The following is a 22,483-nucleotide window of genomic DNA, read 5'->3' on the forward strand; positions in this document are numbered from 1 at the left end:
ATTTATAAAAATATTCATCAGTCATCTTAGTACCCGCAACACAAGCTATTCTTAATTTGGGGCTAGATGGCGATGTGTGTATTGTAAACCGGGCCAAAAAAAATTGTGTGATGTGTATTTTCTGTTAAAAAATTGACAGCATCTGCCCGCAGTTAGGAATTTGACGGAGTCAACCCCCGTGCCTCAGGGCACATTAAGCCGTTATATCACAAGTGATCACCAATCCGAATTGGAGCAGCTTGTTGGGTTTATGATCTTAAACCTGGCCTGTGCCAAGCGGCGGGACGTTAATAGGCTGCGGATGATGAGTGTAACCATAAGTCAAAGCGACTCTACGGTTGTGTGCGTGCGAATCTCTACAAGTAAGGGCTCCCTAGCTATAAATTATTGATCGTAACAGTAAATGTAAAATATAATATTTTGCAAGTGTTATTTATTAGCGAGTCGACGGCAACAGCAGACATGGCCCTACTTGGCCGGCGTTATTCATATATGCCCTGCATGTTACAAAGAACATGCAACCATCTCAAAGCTGCGGGATAACTTAAGGTCGCCATACACGGAGCAATCCGTCGCTTTACACGCAAGCACGTGTATGTCCATACACCTATATAAAATAACCTGTGCAATTAAAGAATAGATTTATAAAAGACGGCCTATGTAGTGTTATCATACTATGGGCCTTATAAGAAGGCTTAAAGTCACTCAGCGGGCGATGGAGAGAGCTATGCTCGGAGTATCTCTACGGGATCAGATCAGAAATGTGGAGATTCATAGAAGAACCAAAGTTACCGACATAGCTGCGATGATAAAAAATTAATTATATCTCCAGTACGACCTATAAATACATAAGGGTAGGCTTTTTATAACTCTTACAATGCCTGTATTTAAGTTTTTTATAACTAGTACTCGTATTTTATATCAACTGCATATCCTCTAAGCACGCTACTGGGCGTAAGCTATTGCTCCAAATTACTCGCTACTGGTGCAAGCTACGAGTATATGCGCAAAAATCCTCCTCCTCCTAGATATCAATTTTAGGATAGGCAGTACTTTTGTGCATGTAAGAAGTGCACGCCACTGCTCTAAACCTGCTCGACTTATCTTGGCAGGGGAGATAATAGTCAAGCGTGAAGTGGTCACTAATAATAATAAAAAAACTCATCTAAACGGCTTAGCAATACAATGGTCTATTATAAACCAAACAAAGGGGCTGGCACGCGAATTCCTAGAAACTGAGATTCCCAAGTCAGAAAGCTTTTTTCTCTCTTCTCACGGGGGAATTTCCGTTTTTTTCACCGCATTCCCGAGATATTTGTGGACGAAAGCAGGTAGAGACGCCTAAGGCTGTGAACACATTAAGCAAAGCGACACGATTCCAGTCCAACCATTAAAATGGGCCACTTTAAGCATTCCACGCTACACTTTGTACGGATGTTCATGTATGTTTTTTAATAATAAATAATAAATTAATACACACATCGCCATCTAGCCCCAAAGTAAGCGTAGCTTGTGTTATGGGTACTAAGATGACAGATGAATATATTTATGAATAATATACTTATAATATACACATAAACACCCAGACACTGAAAAACATTCATGTTCATCACACGAACATTTTCCAGTCGTGGGAATCGAGCCCACGGCCTTGGGCTCAGAAAGCAGGGTCGCTGTCCACTGCGCCAATCGGCCGCCAAATGTTTTGTATAAAGTTTTATACATTGACACACGCTTCACCAATGACCTCGACATGCTCGTGACGTATTGCGCCAGACTAGCTACGCGTAGTTAGAGGGCTTTGTACATTTACGCGAATAATATACACTATAAACATAACATATACCTACTCGACTGTAACATAAACGTGTTAGGACTCTTTGGATGGGTAAATCTTATGATTTCCAGTCATTGACATTCTGACATAGCTGTGTTGACAATTTGAAAAGTTTATTTTGTGTAAGGCATTGTTTTAATTGAAGATTAGTTGTAGATGTAGTTACCTGATAGGCTATATTTTACTTCTATGTAATCGCTGCCGTTGCTGCGTGAATTAAGAATGTTCCAATGGCCTCTTAGTCGCACAGCTAGTTGGGGCCTAAAGCAGTCTCAGTCTATTACGCTTTATTAGAATAGCCTGCTTACGCGGTCATAAATGTAGACTTAAAAAGTTTATGTACATACCTATATGGAATTTGAAATAGTGTAGGAAATTTTTATGCGTCCAATGCTTTTTGAAGATTAAAAAAGATGATATTTATATTTTAAGCTATGTCTTGCCCGCGATCAGTGGCGCGCATAACATGAATGCACAAAAGCACTGCCTACCCAAACATTTTCAAATAACTCGTACAGAACGATGAGTTTTCTATTTTACGCGTATAAAAACGCCACTGCACTCTATTTCGTCTGCATAATTCTGACGTCTCTAATAGGGACTAAGATAATTAAAACCGATGAAAGTTGTTATGTCCGACTTGAGTACGCTTAGTATGAGATTTAGTATGCACTAATCGAAGGTCGGTTTCTACTTTCAATAAGGAGCAATTTAAATTTCTTGTCTTACAGTCCGAACTCCTCCGCACTTTTATAGCAAGGGCTTCTCTTGACTCTAAAACGAGGTTTATTGGAAACATTTTGCTTTGACGTTCCATAAAAACTTACACATTAAAAACACAGTGACAACCAATGGGTTTTATGGGTTAAGCAGACAAACTTAATTCCTAAAACTCTTAGCTGGACTCGTGAATCGAACCCGGTCTGGATTCGATTCACGATCTGAAGTTAAACATGCCTACCACTTGACTTGAATAAGTTTAACTTACAGTGTAACTTTAATATTGAAAATTATATAGTTTTTGATGGAAACAACTCTAATGGCTACCGAAGTTTCAATCAATGTCATTTTATAAAGTTTAAAATGCAATTATGTATCTATGTAATGGCCGTTGAGAATTTGATAAGCAATTTAAATGATAGCTCGATTGCTATTAAACATTTATGGAATTTGATATTGGAACTGAGATTAACATTATTAATTTGTATCTAGCTTCCATCTTTATTACGTAAGAACCGATATCATAAATATCGACCCAATATCGGCTCACTACAGAGCACGTGGTTAGTAACATTATGGAATATTAGCCATAGCCATGCAAGTTTTTTTCCAAAGTGTACTTTTCCGTTAAGAGTCAGAGAGTAGAGTCATTGGTGGACTCCACACACCTTTGAGAACATTACGGAGAACTCTCAGGCATGCAGGTTTCCTCACGATGTTTTCACCGTTGAAGCGAGTGATATTTGAATTTCTTAAAACGCACATAACTTAGAAAAGTTAGAGGTGCGTGTTGGGATTCGAACTCGGCCCTCCGAAAGTGAGGTCGAAGTCCTACCCACTGGGCTATCACCGCTTCTGTGACCCCATTTGACCTTGAATTTTTTATAGAACTTAGTACTGTTACTTCCAAGTAAATATATTCAAATAGACCTTTAAAAGGCACTTTTGATGCGCACTAACAAATGGTTACATGGTAGTAAGATGATGGTGGTAACCAGTGGCATGCAATTCATATATGCACAAAAGCATTGCCTACCCTAAAAATTTTCTCATAAAAAATGTCTCATAAAGAAGAAGGTATTTTCCTTTTCATGTCATATTCCTTCTTTATGCATACCCTCGGTCAAAAACCTCGTGCACGCCACAGGTGGTAACTATATTCGTAAACTTTCACAGCTACGACGGTTCCAAATACGCTCTATTGGGCTAAAATTTAATGTTGGGATAAAAAGTATCCTATATTACTTCTAACACTTCCAAGAATATATGCACAAAGTTTCATGAGGATCGGTTGAGTAGTTTTTGCGTGAAAGCGGAACATACAAACTTACATTGACATTTATAATATTAGTAGGGATAGGGATATAGTGAGTAGAGATTAAGTAGGATATATCTTAGTCTAATTTAGTGTCCCGTATTATTAAGTATGTATATCAATATGAAGACTTAAAATTTGCATGGAAAGGATTTTTTATCAATATTTTGTACCCATACAGAAAAGACCGCGACGTGGTTACAGCATAAGAGATATCGCCCCGCTCTATAGGTAGCATTCCAGTCCATCCACGAGTGTACTATGGGCGGCATGACATTTTTTTTTATACACACATCACGTTTGTATTCAATTACAAAGTCAATTACCATCGCTGTCGGAGTACACAAAGTATAAAATATTTGTATGTTAATACAAAAGTTATAAGATAAACTGTCGGTATTGATAAAGTATATGGCACTATATCTCCATGTCTTGTTATTTTTTAAGTAAAGCGTCCCATTTCCATCACTGGATTCCAAATGTGTAGTAAAAACACCATTTTATTTGTTTCATCCAATATCGTTTCTTTATATTTAAGTATTTCATAAAGATAGTAAGATAGTGCTTTAAAAGCCTCGAATCAAAAAATAAACCTGCCGTTTATAAATCCCAGTCTAAATAGATCAAGTATCCCAATATGTGATGAGTTAGTTATATTAACCGAAACCGTGCTTGACGTGCTGCCCAAGGCGCGAATTCCAGGCTGGTACTGAGAATCTTAACAAAAAAAATCTTAGAGTTGCTAGCCATACTGACACAGGGCCGCCAGTCCCTGGGTCAGTAATACGACGGTTTAAAAATAAATATATAGGTACCAGATTTTTTTAAATTTAATCTATCAAGAGTAATAGATAAGATTCGTGAGTAAAATTCATTTAAATTTGACGGTTGAACTTACGTGAATTATTCGACTACTATCGAACCAATTCGAGCCTTCGTCAAATTAAACATGAACCTGAAAAATATTAAAAAAAAAAACGTGTGAGCCGTCACGGGACGCCTGGCAGATGTGAAACATCGAAATGTTTTCTCTAAGTTAATGCAGATATTGCATAATGAAAAAATTACAAATTAGTTCCACAAATAAAAAAAAATACAACCAAATGGATAACCACTCTTTTTTGTAAGTTGGATAATAATGACTGTTTTATTACAAAATAAATATTAATTTTTATTGTTACATACGAAATACAAAAATTCAATCATATAGCGTGGCGATGCGTCGCCACGGCCTGTGTCGCCACGCCAAAAATCAGGTTTTCCCTCTGCCTATAGATGTTTCACATCAAAAAAATGTTTCTCCTCTGACAACTTAGTGCTCTGTGGCGCATTCTTTCTCCGTAACACCGGGAGCGTCCGTCGGCTTGATAATAATATGAAGTAAAAAACGAGCACGTCAAAGCGAACATTTCGTGCGCCCGCGCCTCGCCGGCCTTCTGTCATATATTTTTTTTATTCTGTAGTTTTTTAGCCTTTTTTTCCATTGCCTCTCGGGGGATAATCGTGTGTAACGCTCCGTTGATATACTAAACTGAAGATGTGAATATGAAGAGCTCGATATAACTCGAAGGCATATCTTTAGCTTGTGGAACACCTACTTCTCTTCCCTATTCCATCTCTTTCACATTAAGCAGGCTTGCTCTGGGTGGTAATTATGCCTGATGGACAGCAAATATGATGTCGAAGAGATTTAAAAAACAGAATACTGTTGCAATATAGTTTCATACTAAAAAAAAAAAGTTTGCCAAAGAAGTGTTGGGTATCGAAAAAGGCTAAATATCTAACGGAATACTCAATACTTACAAATTTTAACTCCATATTATTATTGTAATGTACAATTATTACTATAAGATCGCTATAACAAAATTATAACCCATAACCTATTAAAGTGCAAACGTTACCTAAAAGTACAGTTGAAAGGGACAGCATGGCTAGCATACAGGCGACGAAAACGTTATCCCCCAATTATATCGACTGACAAGGGATAACATTTACTTCCACGTGCTATACGGGAAAAGGAAAATTAATTACCTGATTTAGTTCCTGTAGTTCCAACATGCATACGATATGCAACTTCAATATATACGAATGAGTAATTTATCCCAATTTGTGTCTCGAAGCGATCATAAACTTGTGGGTTACAGCGGGACATCAATGTTTGCTTTGGATCAAAGTTATCCGACAGTTGCAGACTTATCTAAGACCTATTGCAATTAACACATATACAACCCACCAAACAGGACGTTTAACGTGCCTTTATGCTACGAATGAATAAACTATCGTAACGCTTGCTTAATAATATTTTGTCCTTTCTCTGTGGGGACAATGTCTCCTGCCCAGCCGTAGCATGCCGTTAGCCGTGTTGTCTTCGGTGTTCCTATATCAATGGTAACTTAAGAATGTATTCGAGAGTTTATTAATATGAATATTATTCCCGCATTCCCTTTTGTTGAAGTGATAGATGATAACATGTAGCAAATTGAATACACGTTTTTTTAATACGTACACACTTTTTTATTTACACTAAAACTTGTGTAGTATTTTTTCTTACACTAGTTTATTTTATGTTCTTTATTCAAATTTAATCGTCGGATACCAATGGAAATATATATGCTTGCTTATTGAAGTGGCGATAGCCTAGTGGCTGGGACTTGGCTTCACTTTCGGGGGACCGAGTTCGGACTGCGGCACGCATCTCTAACTTTTCGGAGTTATGTGAGTTTTAAGCAAACAAATATTGCGTTAACCGCGAAGGAAAACATCGTAAGGAAACCTGAATGCCTGAGAAAGCTGTCCCTAATGGCGTTCGTAAAGGTATGAAGTCCACCAATCCACACTTGGCCAGCCTGTTGTGTTGGTCTACGGTCTAAACCCCTCTGAGAACAGACCTGTGCTCTGTAGTGGACTGATAATGGGTTGATAATGGTTACGCTTCCTCAACTGGAGAAGATATTATAAAAGTTGAACGAATTACAGTTTGAACGAATATTCGATATTTTTTGTTTCATCAAAAATTGTTTAGTAATATTTATTACAATATTTAGAGTTTGAAAAGTGAACGAACTATTTTCTTTCTATTATGCAATGGTGTTGATTTTAGTTCAGACGAGTATAGGAATCCGGTTGCTATTTCCGTCGAGTATTGATAACGCCAGGTGGCGCGACCGTTAGTATAGCAGACTGATATTAAAGGTCGTGGGTTCGAACCTTGGTCGGCGCATGGTTCCACAGACGGTGAGCTTTCATAGCCACAGTCTTCTAAGAACATGCGAGATTAATATTTGCGATCTAGGAATTTAGAGAGCCTCTTCTTAATAGAGGTTATCTACCTGGAATGCAACTGACATTTTTTAATTATTTTTTTTTTTGTAATTTTTGTTGTTTCTGAATACATTTACGTAAATAAATGTGTAGTGTTAGTTTATGTTTTTTTCTTTTTAATAGTATTTTTTTTTGTTATTTTACCTTAAATACTATAACTGCATAGATATTTTTAGATGGAATATAAGTATTTGTTAAAAAAAACTCTTACACAAAAATTTTTACTCTAGACTTATCTCTAGAATGCAAATCGGTTTTGTTTCCTTAGATTCGTAGATCTATTGAAAAACCACCCATCTTTGATTTTTTTTAACATTTTAATTTTTTCATAAATATGGTCAAGGAAAGAAACATATCTCTTTTCGCTGTGAAGAACTTCATATAGATTTAATTACAATCTAGGTTATTACAACCTTATTTTGGAATACTCAACATACTTATATGCATAAGTAGGTAGGTATATCTAAAAGATTTTGGTCCACGGTATCTCAGACCAAGCGCGAGGCGTTCGAGGAATTTTAATCGTATACAATGTCTGCCCGGTGTCCGCCCTCGAATGGACATAAAAATGCGCCTGCGCAAGTCCATTTTTCACCCTCCCCTCAACACTAGTAGTAAATTTGCTCTTTTTGTCAAAATATGAGTAGACGATTCGGGCACCCTATTAAACCTGAGCGGTTTTTGGGGAGCTGAAGATTATAAAATATTTTCATAGTATTTGAAGAAAAAAAGGAATAATAGACACAATCCAAAAAAATATTATACTATGCATTCCTATATTATAATCAGTATTTTTTTATTCATATAATTCTTCCATGCGTGTTTATGTATACACACTAAACTCCGAACTGGCTGGATAAATTTTTTGTTTTTTTTTTTGTGTCTTTGTGGTTTTGAACTCTTGCCTGCTGTGAGGCGTGAGCCGAGTATTATGATACAACTGAACTGATTTTGATGAAATTTGCACTTCTACTTAAGCAAATGTAAGCCAACTAAAAATGAATGGACTGAATCCGGTAAATAGTTTCGGAGAAATATGTGGACAAACATAACAATTTCAATATTTGTTTGGCCCTAATAAATTTAGAATGACTATTACCTACATATCTTATACCAATATAGAAAGCTGAAGGGTTTGTTTGTTTGATTGTTTGTTTACCTGAACGCGATGATCTCAGTAACTACTGGTCCAATTTGAATAATTGTTTCAGTGGTGGATAGCCCATTTTTTGCGGAAGCATAGCACCAGTGTGGCGTTTTCTTTTCCTTCTAAGAGCTTCCGCTGCGTGCGCTGCTTAAACGGTTAAAGTTTCTATATAATCAAATACGACAAAGTTTTTCCCTTTTAAAAGTACTAAAAAAATCTCCTAAGGTTGACTTATACGCCGAAGAAGTCGCGAGGTACGGCCAGTGTTTTTATGAGTATCGAATTGATAACCATTATTTTGAAGTCGGTTATAAATAGACTATAACATCGAACCCTAACTTCGCCCGCTCATGTTCGTTAAGAAAAAAAAAGAAGTAGGTGTAATTACATCACACAATTGATTAAAGAATAAAACATTACAAGCATTAAAAGAGAAAAACTACGGCCGTATCCAGTAGATAGACAAAGAGGGAAAAAAAAATCTAAAATTAGTTCCGTAGGACTATAAGTGCGAGGGAGAAAGTGGTATAGAGTAATCTTTTGGTGTTAGAAAGGGAGGGGAGATACAGTGAGTCGAAATGTAACCGGTCCAAGGGAGGCAGATGTGTTTTAAAACCCCCACGGCATTACAGATTCCAACAATAAGAAAATTATTTAAAAAAAAGTTCCTAAGATGCTTCTGTACATACATGATTGTATATGTAGGTATTTTATATAAGAATGTTATCATTACTTCAAAAAAAAACTATATTAAATCTACTAGTAGTGAATTCCCTTGAACAAGAAACACATTCATACATCTAAGTAGGTACAGTCAGTCAGTCAGTCAGTTGATGGAATATGAGGTTAGCTTTATCGCATAGGTACCTATGTAGACAGCGTATTCCATGGATGGCAAACACTTGGATTATAATTACGAAATCTTATGCTAATATATAAAGCTGAAGACTTTGTTTGTTTTCTTGAACCCGATGATCTCAGGAATTAGGTACTGGTCTGATGAAAACAATTATTTCAGTGCTGGATAGCCCATTTATCCAGAAAGGCTATAGGGTATATATTATCATGCTTAGACCAATAGGACAATAGCATCAATGAAGAGATTGCGTGCGCTGCGTAAACGGTTAAAGTTTCGATATAATGATATACCTATGAGACAAATTTTTTTTTCATAATTTCTAAGAAAAAATCCACGGCGGTATATATATATAAGATAAGATTGAATCATACGCGGATGAAGTCGCGAGGGACCGCTAGATAATAATAAAAATAAATTAAAAAAAACTTTTCACTTTTTAATTTTCTGATTTGATAAACATATTCGAAGATAGAGCTCGGAAAGACAATAGCAAAGCTATGGCAAAAACTTAGTGCTAGTTAATAACACGCGATTTGTAATCGGTTTTTATATTTCAATAGTGGTTATTGCACAGTGGCGTGCACTTCATACATGCACAAAAGCACTGCTTTCCCTAAAATGTATATATAGCTCATATAGGAAGTGGATTTTGCTGTTTTACGCAGTTTTCCTACTGTACGCATACCCTGGTAAGAAAACCACTGCACGCCAATATTATTACATATTTTGGAAAGGGTACCTATCGACAATGGCAATTGTAAACGGACCCCTAAATTCTTTACATGTCATTATAGACATAAAAATTATGGAACGCAGATGTTTTATTTTAAAATTTACCTGAATTTTTGCGGGTTTAGTTAACATAAGTTTTAAATAGCGATCCCATTTTTATATATAAAGGATTCCGCATATATTGACAACATTAAATATACATAATAGTACAAACAAGAGATGTAAGCTCGATGCCTTTGATCTTGTCGTAAATTCCGACATCGTCTAGACAGAATCGCGACAGTATATAGAGTCTATGTAGGTTCCTTACACCTGAGACCATTAAAAATGTTTTATTGCTTCGCCGAACCTCAGTATGAGTTTTTTTGGTGATGGAATGAAAATCTTCATATCTACAAAAAGTATGGATAAAATGATTTTGAGAGAGGGCTATAAAAAGCGCAATAACTTCATAAAATGGTCCACATCCAAGCTCTGGGCTTTATCAATTATATAATATAGAAGAGCAATTGATTCACAAGCCTATTTCTAGTTAAGTCGCTAAGTAGTATGACAAGAAACTTATTAAAATAGTCTACATGAACATAAAAATAGACTATACTAGGCCAATGCCTAAAAGCTTTTCAATTAGAAAGCAAACGTTTTCATTTTTGCTTTTAATTACTTTTAGCTTAGTACCTAATGGTTTATTATGAAACTTAACTGTTAAGACACAAAGTTTCATAATCAAACAATTAGGTATATATATTTTATTGAATAATGCCCTATGTATTCTGCTAAGAAAAACGCTGTCTACAAAATTTTAAACTTAATATTGAGAATTCTAAAGGACACTGTTGGTAAAATAGGAGAAACTTTTGGATTGATGCGCTATTTTTATGGGGCACTAATCTTCCAAAAAATAATTGACGTAAGATGCGACGGATTAAAACTACCTTAAGAGTGATATGATTGTGCGTTTCAATAGATTTACCGCGGAACCCTAAAAACTGCTATTAGTCGGACACACCGCCTTGTGGAATGTAGGCACCGGGCCAAATTACCTGTCTGTCTAAACTCTCGTTAAAGTTGAATGTTATGAATTAAATTACCTTTGTTCGACTTAAAAATTCGCTCCCAGTAAGAAGAATTCAGCGGACTGTTATGTTATAAGATTTTATTGTACTTACCTATTGTGTTTGATAATTTGTTTTAAAATTTTTCATTCTATTCCGAACGTGAATATTTTTTAACTCGTATCTCAAAATTATAAGTGACTGGAAACATTCAAATTCTTAGCGTCCAGGTTACTTAATATTAGTTGGTACCTGACGTTTAGGTGTTCTTACGTCTTCTATTAGAAACTATCTGTTGCCCGCGACTTCGTCCGCGTTAATTACGGTTCTTTACAAATCCCGCGTTTTTTTTTGTGGATAGTAAATAAAGTAAATACTTTAATTTATTTTTCTCATCGCACGCAAAATAATGAGTTTTAATGGCAAAATTTTGATACTTCATGTAACATTATTGCCATTTTGTTAGGTTAGCTTTTGTTATTCATGGTAATTTAACTTTCTATTGGTAAAAGTTGGTTAAAACAGGTCCAGTTGTTAGGTAGTCTACAAACAAACAAACAAAAAAAATCTTTCTCTCGATATTAGTTCTAGATATAGATAGATGCATGGATAGTAAGAATTCCCAAAAGTACTAAATAAAACTTCTATATCAACCTATAGGTACCTTTTAACGATCTGTAAGAATACGTAAATAAATAGTAAACAATAAACTGAGAAAGCAGTGCAGCCTATAATCCTTATTACGTTTAAATGATATTTTACCTTAAAGTGACTGCGTTCATTTAGTAGGTATATTTTAATACCTACCTGAATGGAATGTTTAAGTTTTTCTTACCTGCCTTATGACAATTACAATCACAATGAACAATCCTTTTAGTGTAAACTATGGTATCAAAAATAATTAAAACTAAAGAAATATTAAAATCTTATATCTTTAAACGAGTAATTCTAGTATATATATAATTGGAATCTCGGAATCGGCTCCAACGATTTTCATGAAATTTAGTATACAGGGGGTTTCGGCGGCGATAAATCGATCTAGCTAAGATTCATTTATATTGGAATCTCAGAATCATTTATATTGGACATACGACAATTTTTTTGTTTTGGTCTGCTAGTATTGTTTATATTACAAGATAGGTTTAAAACAACGGAATATAGGCCCTACTAACACTGTAAGCATTTTTAACTTATTGTATACGAAATACTACCTATGTAAGTTTCGGTGGGCCGAGTTAGAATCCCAGCACGCATCTCTAACTTTTCTGAGTTATGTGCGTTTCAAGCAATTAAAACACTTGCAACGGTGTGGGAAAACATCGTGAGGAAACCTGCATTTTCCTGAGATTGAGATTATACATACCTGAGATTCTCCATAATGATCAAGGCGTGTGGAGTCCACCAATCCGAACTGGGCTAGCGTGGTGGATTACGGCCCAAATAATTCTTATTAAGGAAGGAGACCCCGTCATGGACCGGTTAAGGGTTGATATGATGATGACTATATAAAGGATATAAAAAAAGAGATAATCTTTGTCATCTTTAAAGCGTTTATAGTAGCCGATCTAGTTGTGAGAATGCAATAAAAAATAAACACGCTTGCACATGTAGCTAAAGAATTATGCGGTTACTTAGGATAGGAAAAAAATGTTAAGTATTCTGATATTTCTGTGATGCAGACCACGCTCGCTAGCGGCATAACTTGTATCTGAATAGAGATAAGCGAGCGGAGCGAGATTTCATATTCACTATCTAAACCCTGTCCACGGTATGGCAGATTGATTTTAATTCCCGTCCTTGTGGGAACTAAGGGATAAAAGTTTACAAAAGCAACTAAGCATAGCAATGTAAAGGTGTGTTAAAATTTCAGCCCGATCTGTTTTTAGGTTTTTGAGTTTTGCGGACACAAACATAAGGAGACTGGTTTATTATGTATCTATTGATTAAAATAAATATGTGGAAATATATTATGGGATTGCATATGAAGTGTGAATGATAAAATATAATATAGTTGCATGTCTTGTGTTCTATTCAAGACGTACGTTTTCTGTGTACTAAGTTGGTGGAATTGTTCACACCTTGCCTCGCCAATGTGATTAAAATCGTTAAAACCTGCCAAACCGCAATGAAGCAGTATGGTGGGCTATTTTCAAAACCCTTTCAAATATGACAGAGGAGACCTATAAGGATGCGGATGATGGCGGAATATATGCAGTATTCAAACCGTTTATGCACAGTGTTGGCTCAGGACGGGATTGCAAATGCGTGTAAAGGAATCGCGCTATAAAAATACGCGCCTACCTGCAGGCACGCCCTCCAGATGCGCTCGCATGCTGCGCATTCCGACATTAAGCCATGTAAATTGTTTACGTGGAAAATCTGAGAAAATCGCCCTCTAACTACGCGCGCAACCTCGCTGCATCGCCGCCGCATGTGAGATTGTAAGCCTTTTTGCATTCCGACCCACTGTCCTGTCCGGAGCAACGCGATTACTGTGGTTGTTCACTGGCCAGACCTTATTCGAAATACTATTAGGTTGACGACCTTACTGGCGCAGTGGTGAGCTTTAAAGTGGAGGTCCAGGTTTCGAACCGCGGCGGGGGCGATTTGGGAATTTATAATTTAAGAATTTTAGAAAACGATTTAGTATTCAGGTACATTGTCGTGTAGAAATTGATTGTGGTTGCTACAGCCATCATATTTTTAGTTATTGAAAAAAATATACGAACTATTTTTTTCTGAATGTTTCAATTCAACGGTCAGTTTTTAACAATCTTTTCATCATTTATTTCATCCCATGACCAACCAAAATCACTGATTATTTCTTTATTTCTTTCTATTTGATTGAACGTAACTCCAGCCTAACTTAGTCGGATCTTACAGAGTATCAACCAGCATTTTCCACTGCTAGTGATAAATCGACATTTACATTTTTATAATGCATCTTGAATATCGTTCTAAGTATTTTGAATAAAGAATTTTTGATTCGATTTTATTGGACAAAAAAACCGCGGGGCGTATGGCTAGAAATTTAATATCGGGGTAGCGAAATTAAATTGTGCAAGAATCTGTGGTGTGTTGAATGATTCGCGTGCTGAGGACACGGGACCGTTACGGCGTCGGGCCGGCCGGCTCTCGGGGCTCGCGTTTCGTCGAACTTATTACGACAGATGGCCGGGGACCGGGAGGCGGGAGCGGGCGAGCGGGCCCTTCGGAGAGATCGACCTCCGAAATGCGCCCGAGATTGCATTCTTTCGGCGGTGCGGGCGCATTCCACTGCGCGCCATCCACTCCGCGCGTCCGCCAGTCGACGCGCGCCCTTTTGGGGGTTAAGATGTGTCCGTTGCGGCGGGCGCTCACTATGTGGTCCCAACCGCCCCCCGAGCCGAGCTTCCGTGCTCGCGCCGCTTCCGCAGGCGCGCACTCCTGGTGCAGAGGCTGCGAGGACTCGCGTCGCGTCGCAAGAATGGTGCGCGAACCCCCCGAATACGGCGTGCGGGTCGACCCGACTTCGGCCCACCCTCCGGGACTCTGCGTCCGCGACGAACCCCAGTACCAAAACCTCGAGGAGCTCCGAAAGCGTCCCGAGTACGCGAACTTGGACGAAATAAGTCGCGAGTACGGTTACCGCCTCTGCCCCGAAGGCCAGAACCTCGAGGACGAGGCTATCTATGAAAACATACTGTCAGTGCGTCAGATTCGTTCCGCGGAAGTGCGTTTAGTGCCGGTGTCTGAGGTGCCGTACTACGAGGGTCAAGGTTACGTGGCGACCCAGGTTCTCAGCAGAAATGGAACATTCCCGCAGTGTCCACCGCACACTTGGAGTAGGCTTCAACACGCTGGCAGGATGACTGGATCCTTGAGGCTGTTTACTGTAAATATCCTACCCAATTTTATAAAACTGATAGAAGTAAATAGTATGGTTGCTTGGCTAAAACACATACAAAATAAAACTCCACTAAATATTCCAAAGAAATTCTGGCATCTTTTCCTGCAGTTGCTGTACAAAATTTTGATTTCTTTAGGCAAAACCGGATATGTGTACGAGTGATGAGGTTGCTTTTTATACGCATTCCAAGCAAAAAGTTGCTGCTCAGTATAATACCGTATTTATGTCGGGCGCAAAAAATAACCGTCGGAATTTTGCTCTAATGATTCGTTAATTTTGGTAGTGGCTCGAGAATTTCGTAGATACTTATTAAGCGGGTACTATGACCTTACAAATATAATGCAATTTAACATTTTCTGATTAAGTTCACATTTTTATTTGCGTAATTTATTTAGTTAACTTTATTAATAAACCCAGGAGAAACATTATATTATGTTAAATCTGTATTGCGTCACAGTGTATCATTAGGTCAGAAAAATGTTGAAATCCAAAGTGTGTACCTAAATTTACAGAAGCTATTATATCTACCGTAGAGTTTTTTTGATCTCTGTTAAACCCTCTTAACGGTACTTTTTCCATGTTAGTTATATCTACCTAAGGACAATGCGTTTTAATAAATCAACAAAAGTTACCTAAACTCAAAATAGACAATCTACGGTTATCAGTTTTCCTTTTTAATAAGTACATAATATAATCACGTCATTTAAATATTTTTGGATGTACATTATAAATGTAGGTAGCAAATGAGTAACGTTCACTTATCATTATTATTTTAATAGCTCTACTGACTTCATAAAACAAAAAATGAATACATTGAATGATAATATATTAAATTCCTACTACTGGATACGGCAAAGTGTCCTAAAAATCCTGGATCTAACTGCAACGCCACGAGACAAAAACATGGAGACACAAAAAATTTCATCCAAATCGGTCCAAACATTTAGGAGGAGTTTGGTAACCTACAAAAGTACAGAGAATATTTAAAATGTTTTTGTTTTTCTTTGATTAGGGTGCCCATGATGAATTATTTTGAAACTACGAGTACTAATAGATACAATTCAAGATTTTTAGCTGAATTACCCGATTGAACCCTTCTCATTGTGGGAGGAGACCCGTGCCCTGTAGTAAACCGGTATTGAGTTAATATGATGACTACGATGATGATAAAGCCGATTATAAAATGGCAAAATTTTCTTATTATGTAAGTTCTTAGATAAAACCCAAACTACAGAATTAATATCAGCTTTTACGCATTTGGCTCTAGCAAGAAGGCTTTAACGAACACTACAGGTTATATGGGAATTTAATAATGTTTGCCTTGATAACTATCTGCTATTCATTCCAAAGTTTAAATTCGAGATTTGGAGTTTTAGGTGAAATAAAGTAAATATAAGTCTTAACTTAACATTAGAGAAATAAATTACGTTTTTACGGCTTTAAAATATGATTAAACAGACTATTGGTACACAACTATTTGGATAGTAACCAAATTACAAATAACATAACATAAAGTATAAGAGTGTATACTTCTTCATAATTTAAGGTATTTTAAGTTTAGTTCTTATAAGTGTGTCATTCATAAGAACTAAACTTAAAATACCTTAATTTATGCTGACAGTAAATGATAATTGTTTAAATAAAGAGCAAAACAGAATGTATTTTTGGATGTAGAGCTGTATATGCGGATTTTTTTAAACTTAAGAACTGAGTGAAGAACTGGTGAACTTTATTTCGAAGATAGCACGCGACAATGATAAGTTTTCCTAGTAACTGTGTTTAATATTTTCTTCCTTATCTAACAATATTGGGTTTATGGGTAGGACAAGCTTTGGAAAGGGTTGGTTTCGACTATTTGGCACTTTGATCGTGGTTTTTATGTACGCTACCTTGATATCATAGCCATGGTCCCAACTGCTGGACATGTTCTCTTAAAGGGTATTCAATACTTATTGTTTTTCTTGTTACTGTCTGAGCTTGAATAAGTCTCAGCATTCTATTTCAGAAAGCTATGACTATCTATTTCGCAGTGTAATAATTCCGGAACTGTTGAGTTATTCAAGACTTCAACGATTTAGACTAATCTTGCTTTTCCATTGTCAACAGGCAAAGCGGGAGATGTACGATGTGAAGAAGCAAAGGCTGTGTCTCGCCCAGGATGAGTACAAGCATCTGAATAACGCACTATCTACCCTCGCAGCATCCCGGACTAGCTGTAAGTCCTTTTGGTTTTTTTATCTTAGTCATATTTTTTTATGCGGTCTCACTTGATGATAATATAAAATTTTGAAAACTCTCTGAGCTTTATAAATCCTACGTTAATTATTTAATGTGCTAAGCTGCGAGCGTATCACAAGCGTTTTTTGAGCAGTTAAGCTACCTTAACTCGAAAACTGATAAAAAAGTGATAATTCCTTCATAAAAATATTTTCAGATAGGTTGAACTAAAACTTTCCAAAATTATCTTTACTTCCACATCAACAGATATAAATACGTGATGAAATTTTACGAGTAAGAGTTCCTTCATAAATAACATTACCTTAAAACTGCATCTTATTTTAAAATCATCATTAGATACATTTCACTTCCTTACTCTCTTCTCCTGTCACCGGTTTTGTATTTTACACGGTAGAATTGATAAACTGACAAGGGGAATGCCAGATAGAAATTCTAAATGAAAAGCATTGTGCAAGGGAAGCTACGTATGAATTGTGAATCGAGCTCTTGTATCTCTCTGAACATAATTTTCAATGGCCGCTCTGAGCTGCATTCAATATTGAATACAATTCTTTACAGTGGAATACAATCGAATGTAGAACTATTCATACTATTCTAAAGGTCAGTTGTATGACTTTTAGTTTTACTTGCAAGTTTACTGATTCCCGGGACTTTGTCTGCAATTCCTTGTACAGCCGTTTAGTTAACTGCGTTTAGACGACTTTCATTATCTGTGTTCTTTATTTCTAAATTTAATTTTATTAACTTTATTATTTTTTTAATACTTTTTTGTGTAAACCATTTTTATTCCTATACACAATTTGTAAACTATGTTCAAACTTTGACTGGCATAGGATTATGCTTAAATTGATATAAATTTTTATTTAACTTGGCAAAGAAAAAATATCCTGCAGCTATAAGTTCTGCTTGTCCCCTTGTTTTTCTTAGAATTATATTTAATTTGATTTATAGTTTAATTTATATTTTTCCCACTCAGTATGCTCGTCTACGACATCAGTGACAACAACGTCAACGACATCACGTCATGACCCCGAGCTTCTACGATCTGAGGTGACGCAGGCTCGCGGGCGGGTAGCGCAACTCAGGAAGGAGCTCCGGCAGGCAAGAGCTGAGGTTGCCAGCGCGCGACGAGGAGTTGACACTCTTGTTGAGTGAGTATATCTATATCTTTATTCGAGCGTATTTTGGTCGATGTAACCTCGACTAATTTCAATCCCATCCAAGATCAACGGTACGAGCTCTTCATCACAATTTTGAGCATATAGGGTTGAGCCCCTCACGCTACTCCGATGCCAGTATTCTCAATAGGCTTTAACGATTATAGCTTTGCATGTTAGTGACAATAAACTGCGCCTAACGTGCTTAGAGATATGTAGAAGAAACGATTTCATAACTCCGGGTTACTATTAATTCATACTACGAAATTGTTAACAGAAAGACCCAATACTTAACTAGTTATCTACAATGTGAACCCCTGACCTTGTGGTCTTTAGTCATGCATGCTAAGAACTAGACTAACTAGGCAATTTCTACAAGTACGGATCGTACTCTTACAGAATGTTACATTTCTATGATACTTTGTAATTATTAGGTGGAATTCCGTTTTTGACGTCAGACGTATCTCTAGAAATAATTAACCTTACTAGGTACTTACTGGTCGTAATGATAAATATGTTTTATAGTTTATCAAGTTACTAAGACGTAAAATCCATAACTCTTTATTACTGCAGAAATCGCTTTTACGTCATCCATCGTGATCTCAGCAGCAAAGAATGCTAAAACCATGTATTATACAGCAACATGGTTCTCGGGAAATTCGAGTCGTGTACCGGCCGTTCTGATTTCTACATGTAGATCGGTGATTTATATGAGTGTCCCAGGTCAATGGGTCAATTATGATTGATGATGACGAGATGTCTGATTTTATTTCTCTTGTTCATTGTGTACAGTTATTGACAGACCGATACCGACCGTCTCGCGTGCGCGTTAGAAAGGCTTCATGTATCTGTTTTGTTTCAGAGTGGAACAAAAGTTGAGCTCTCAACAGGGATGTTACAACATCACCGAAGCTCAGGCGATAATGACTGAGCTGAAGAACATTCAGAAATCACTAACGTCTGGTGAGAAGGAGAGAGCTGACCTCATGCAGTCACTGGCCAAGCTAAAAGATGACTTGACGAGGCTACAACTTGCAGATGCTTCTCCCGACTTATCAACGTTAAGTTTGCCTCAAGAGAAACTAAGCACTGCCTCTCAAACGGATCTTTGTGCGGACTTAGTACCAATCGGGACTAGATTAGCAGAAATGGCGCGGGTTCGCCTACAATACGATGACGCTAGAAAAAGAATACAACAAATACAGCAACAATTAGCTGATTTAGAAGACAAAGTCCAGCCAGGACAAGCAGAATCCGACAAAGATCGTCTTTTATTATTCCAAGAGAAAGAACAGTTACTAAGGGAATTGAGAAGTAAAACTCCCAGAACAAGATCTAAACAAGAAATGAGTGATATACAATCAGAATGCAAAAGATTAGAGCAGGACTTGAAAAATGCATTCGAAATGTCCAATAAGTGTATAGCAGATAGATTGAGGCTACATGAAGAGAAACAACTGTTGTTACAGCAGTTAAAAGACGCTTTGACGTCTATGACTACGTTGGAAGGGCAATTGAAGACGCTATCCGCGTCTACCTTGTCTGTATCGAGTAGTTCGAGCTTAGGGTCCCTTTCTACGGCAAGCAGTAAAGGCTCCTTGAGTTCCGGGATAAGCTTTACTGATATCTACGGCGGGCCGCAGATAGCCAGTACGTTTCAAGCGGATAAACCTATTGATATGGTAGATCTTCATCGACGAGTCGAAAGGTAAGAATTTATTATTTATCATTCCAAGCTATCCACTAGTTCAGATTAGCCATACTGTCTTATATACAAGGGCATGTGTCCTTGAGAATATATTACATTAATGTGATAAAATAATGAAATCAAGGTTTATTATATGACCACCGACTGGACAGCGATCTTGCTTTCCGAGTCAAAGGGCTTGTGTTCGATTCCCACAACTGGAAAATGTTGGTATGATGAACATGAATGTTTGCAGTGTCTGGGTGTTTGTTTTATAAAAATATTGATCAGTCATCTTAGTACCTTGTACTCTCTCGATAACTCAACCTATCTTACTTTGGGGTTAGATGGCGATGTGTTTATTGTCGTAGTATATATATTTATATATTTTTTTTTTGTTGTTTTAGTTATTTATAGATAATTCTACAAAAATCGATAAATAAATCAAAGCGATAAAGAGTCAATATAATTTAACAAAAACATTCAAGTTTATTGATTTGTATAAGATAGTTCCTCCGAAAGAAATTGTTACAACTTTTATTGCTACTGGGATTAGAAATTTTAAATAGAAAAAGCTGATGAACAGATTCTTTTCCTTATAATGTAGACATGTAATTAGAATATATTGCTGCCCGATAAAAGTTCGTTGAATTTACTTGCTCAAGCCAAGTTCTTTTGTAGTTTATCTTAATCGATGATAATTACAATATCCTATTGTGTGAATTGGTTTGGTTTAATATCATAACGAACAACTTGTTATGATATTCAACGAATAACACAATTATCTGCTTACAGATCTCATATTGTAGTGCTAGTAGTGCTATGTTGCAATGGAGTTTACCTAGTACGACATATTATTTACTTTTCATCACAATGTAAAAGGCAAGCCCAATTACGATGTTATTTAAAATGTCAATATCTGCTTGACCTTTTCTCATCTGGGCTCTATTTCTTTATGGTATTTATATCCCACGTTACAATTTTGATGTGCATTTGAACAGTTCTTCATTCATGAACTTTCAATTGTCATATAGCAAATAATTCATTCCCTGCCTAGTAGAACTTATAAGCAAATGTTACATCCAGGCTACTCCGGGGGTCAAGTTTCAACGCGGATAGTGCAACACCTGCTGCAAGCAGTTCCCCTTCCCAACCTTCTTTATCCCCGAGGAGCAGTCTATCATCATCTAGTCCACCACCACCGCCACCTTCTTATAATCAGGTATGTTTTCTATCTTTATTATTTTTTCTTTTTCTCTTAATTTTAATATTTGTATTTTTATTTAATTTTTCTTTTTCTTCTCTCTAGTTTTGTAAGTTGCAAATACACTATCTATCATTTATTTATATACTTTTTTTTTTTAGTTTTCATGAGTGAAATTATAAAAAAACAAAGGTTTTTTTTATAATTTCACTGTTGAAAATGTTGTTTAATTATTTTCAGGTGGAAAGACAGAGGCGACAACAGAGGGAATTAGAAGAAAAATTAGCTGAAATGAGAATAGGTGTTGCGACAGGATTGAATGAAGTTACTGGGCTTTCAACTAGTAAGTAGATTTTTACCTCGGAACATCTTCTACAGTGAGCTTTGCTAGTAACATATTAAATCAATCACTTTTAACCCTAATTAGTGAAACATGAAAAATGTTCCTTAAATCACAACAGAGCACCACTTAATCACAACTTTTTTCATTATAACATTTTTTATTATTTGTAAACGATTAATGAATTGCTCCAATTACATACGAATAGTAAGAAGTGAAAAGTATTTTCTAAGTAAAACGTATTTTATGCTTAAAACAGTCTCACTATTAAAATTTTTGACTTTGTTATTTAATTATACAATTTTTTTTTCGTTCGATTCATATCGTCACCTTGATTTGAACATTATCGTGGTTATTCCATAAAAAAACAAATAATACGTCTTGAAAATTGTTGTAATCAAAACTTATAGTTATTCGTGAACTAAATAAGCATCTAATATAAATCGCTATTAATTTATAAAGGTTCGCTAATAATATTGTTCTTTCCAGTTCCTGTTCAATTGCAAGGCCCCGGTCGGCCGTGCGAGCCTCTCTCTCCAATATCAGAAACTCCACCACCACCGCTCTCGCCTAGAACTCCCTCGTCTAGTGGTAAGAGATCTTTTGTAATATCTCTGTTTATTTGGTTCATCCAGAATCTTTGTTTTATGAAGAAATAAGGAACCAAGCAATTATTTATATCTTTTAAGATTTATAATTAGTAAAGTTGAGTCTAAAATTTGAAATTTAATTTGAAAGCTATCAAATTATTCTTTAGCTAAAGTTTTTTTTCAAACCCACCTTAGTTTATTTGTTCTATGAACGAATGAAGATCTTCAGCTGGATTTTATTTAATGTTAATTATCTTTGTCTTAGGTACAAATACTAGATCGGTGTCGGCAGCAGTGAGCGACGAGTCGGTGGCAGGCGATTCTGGCGTGTTCGAAGCCGCGCAAGGTGGAGATGCCTCAAACGCTGGTAAATACCCTGTTTTCTTTTGTGC

At 36.5% G+C, this 22,483-nt stretch overlaps 1 protein-coding gene across 1 annotated transcript in view; it reads left to right on the forward strand.

Moving 5' to 3' along the window:
- LOC120624896 (protein kibra) overlaps window positions 1-22,483 on the forward strand; it is a 103,998-nt gene that overhangs the window by 71,689 nt on the left and 9,826 nt on the right. The window contains exons 4-10 of the mRNA XM_039891665.1: window positions 16,982-17,090; window positions 18,090-18,264; window positions 19,133-19,978; window positions 21,044-21,179; window positions 21,402-21,504; window positions 21,991-22,092; window positions 22,357-22,458. Of these exons, the coding sequence (XP_039747599.1) occupies window positions 16,982-17,090; window positions 18,090-18,264; window positions 19,133-19,978; window positions 21,044-21,179; window positions 21,402-21,504; window positions 21,991-22,092; window positions 22,357-22,458 (1,573 nt within the window). The remainder of the gene's footprint in view (window positions 1-16,981; window positions 17,091-18,089; window positions 18,265-19,132; window positions 19,979-21,043; window positions 21,180-21,401; window positions 21,505-21,990; window positions 22,093-22,356; window positions 22,459-22,483) is intronic.

This window comes from Pararge aegeria, chromosome 7, assembly GCF_905163445.1.
Source record: "Pararge aegeria chromosome 7, ilParAegt1.1, whole genome shotgun sequence".
Lineage (NCBI taxonomy): Eukaryota > Metazoa > Arthropoda > Insecta > Lepidoptera > Nymphalidae > Pararge > Pararge aegeria.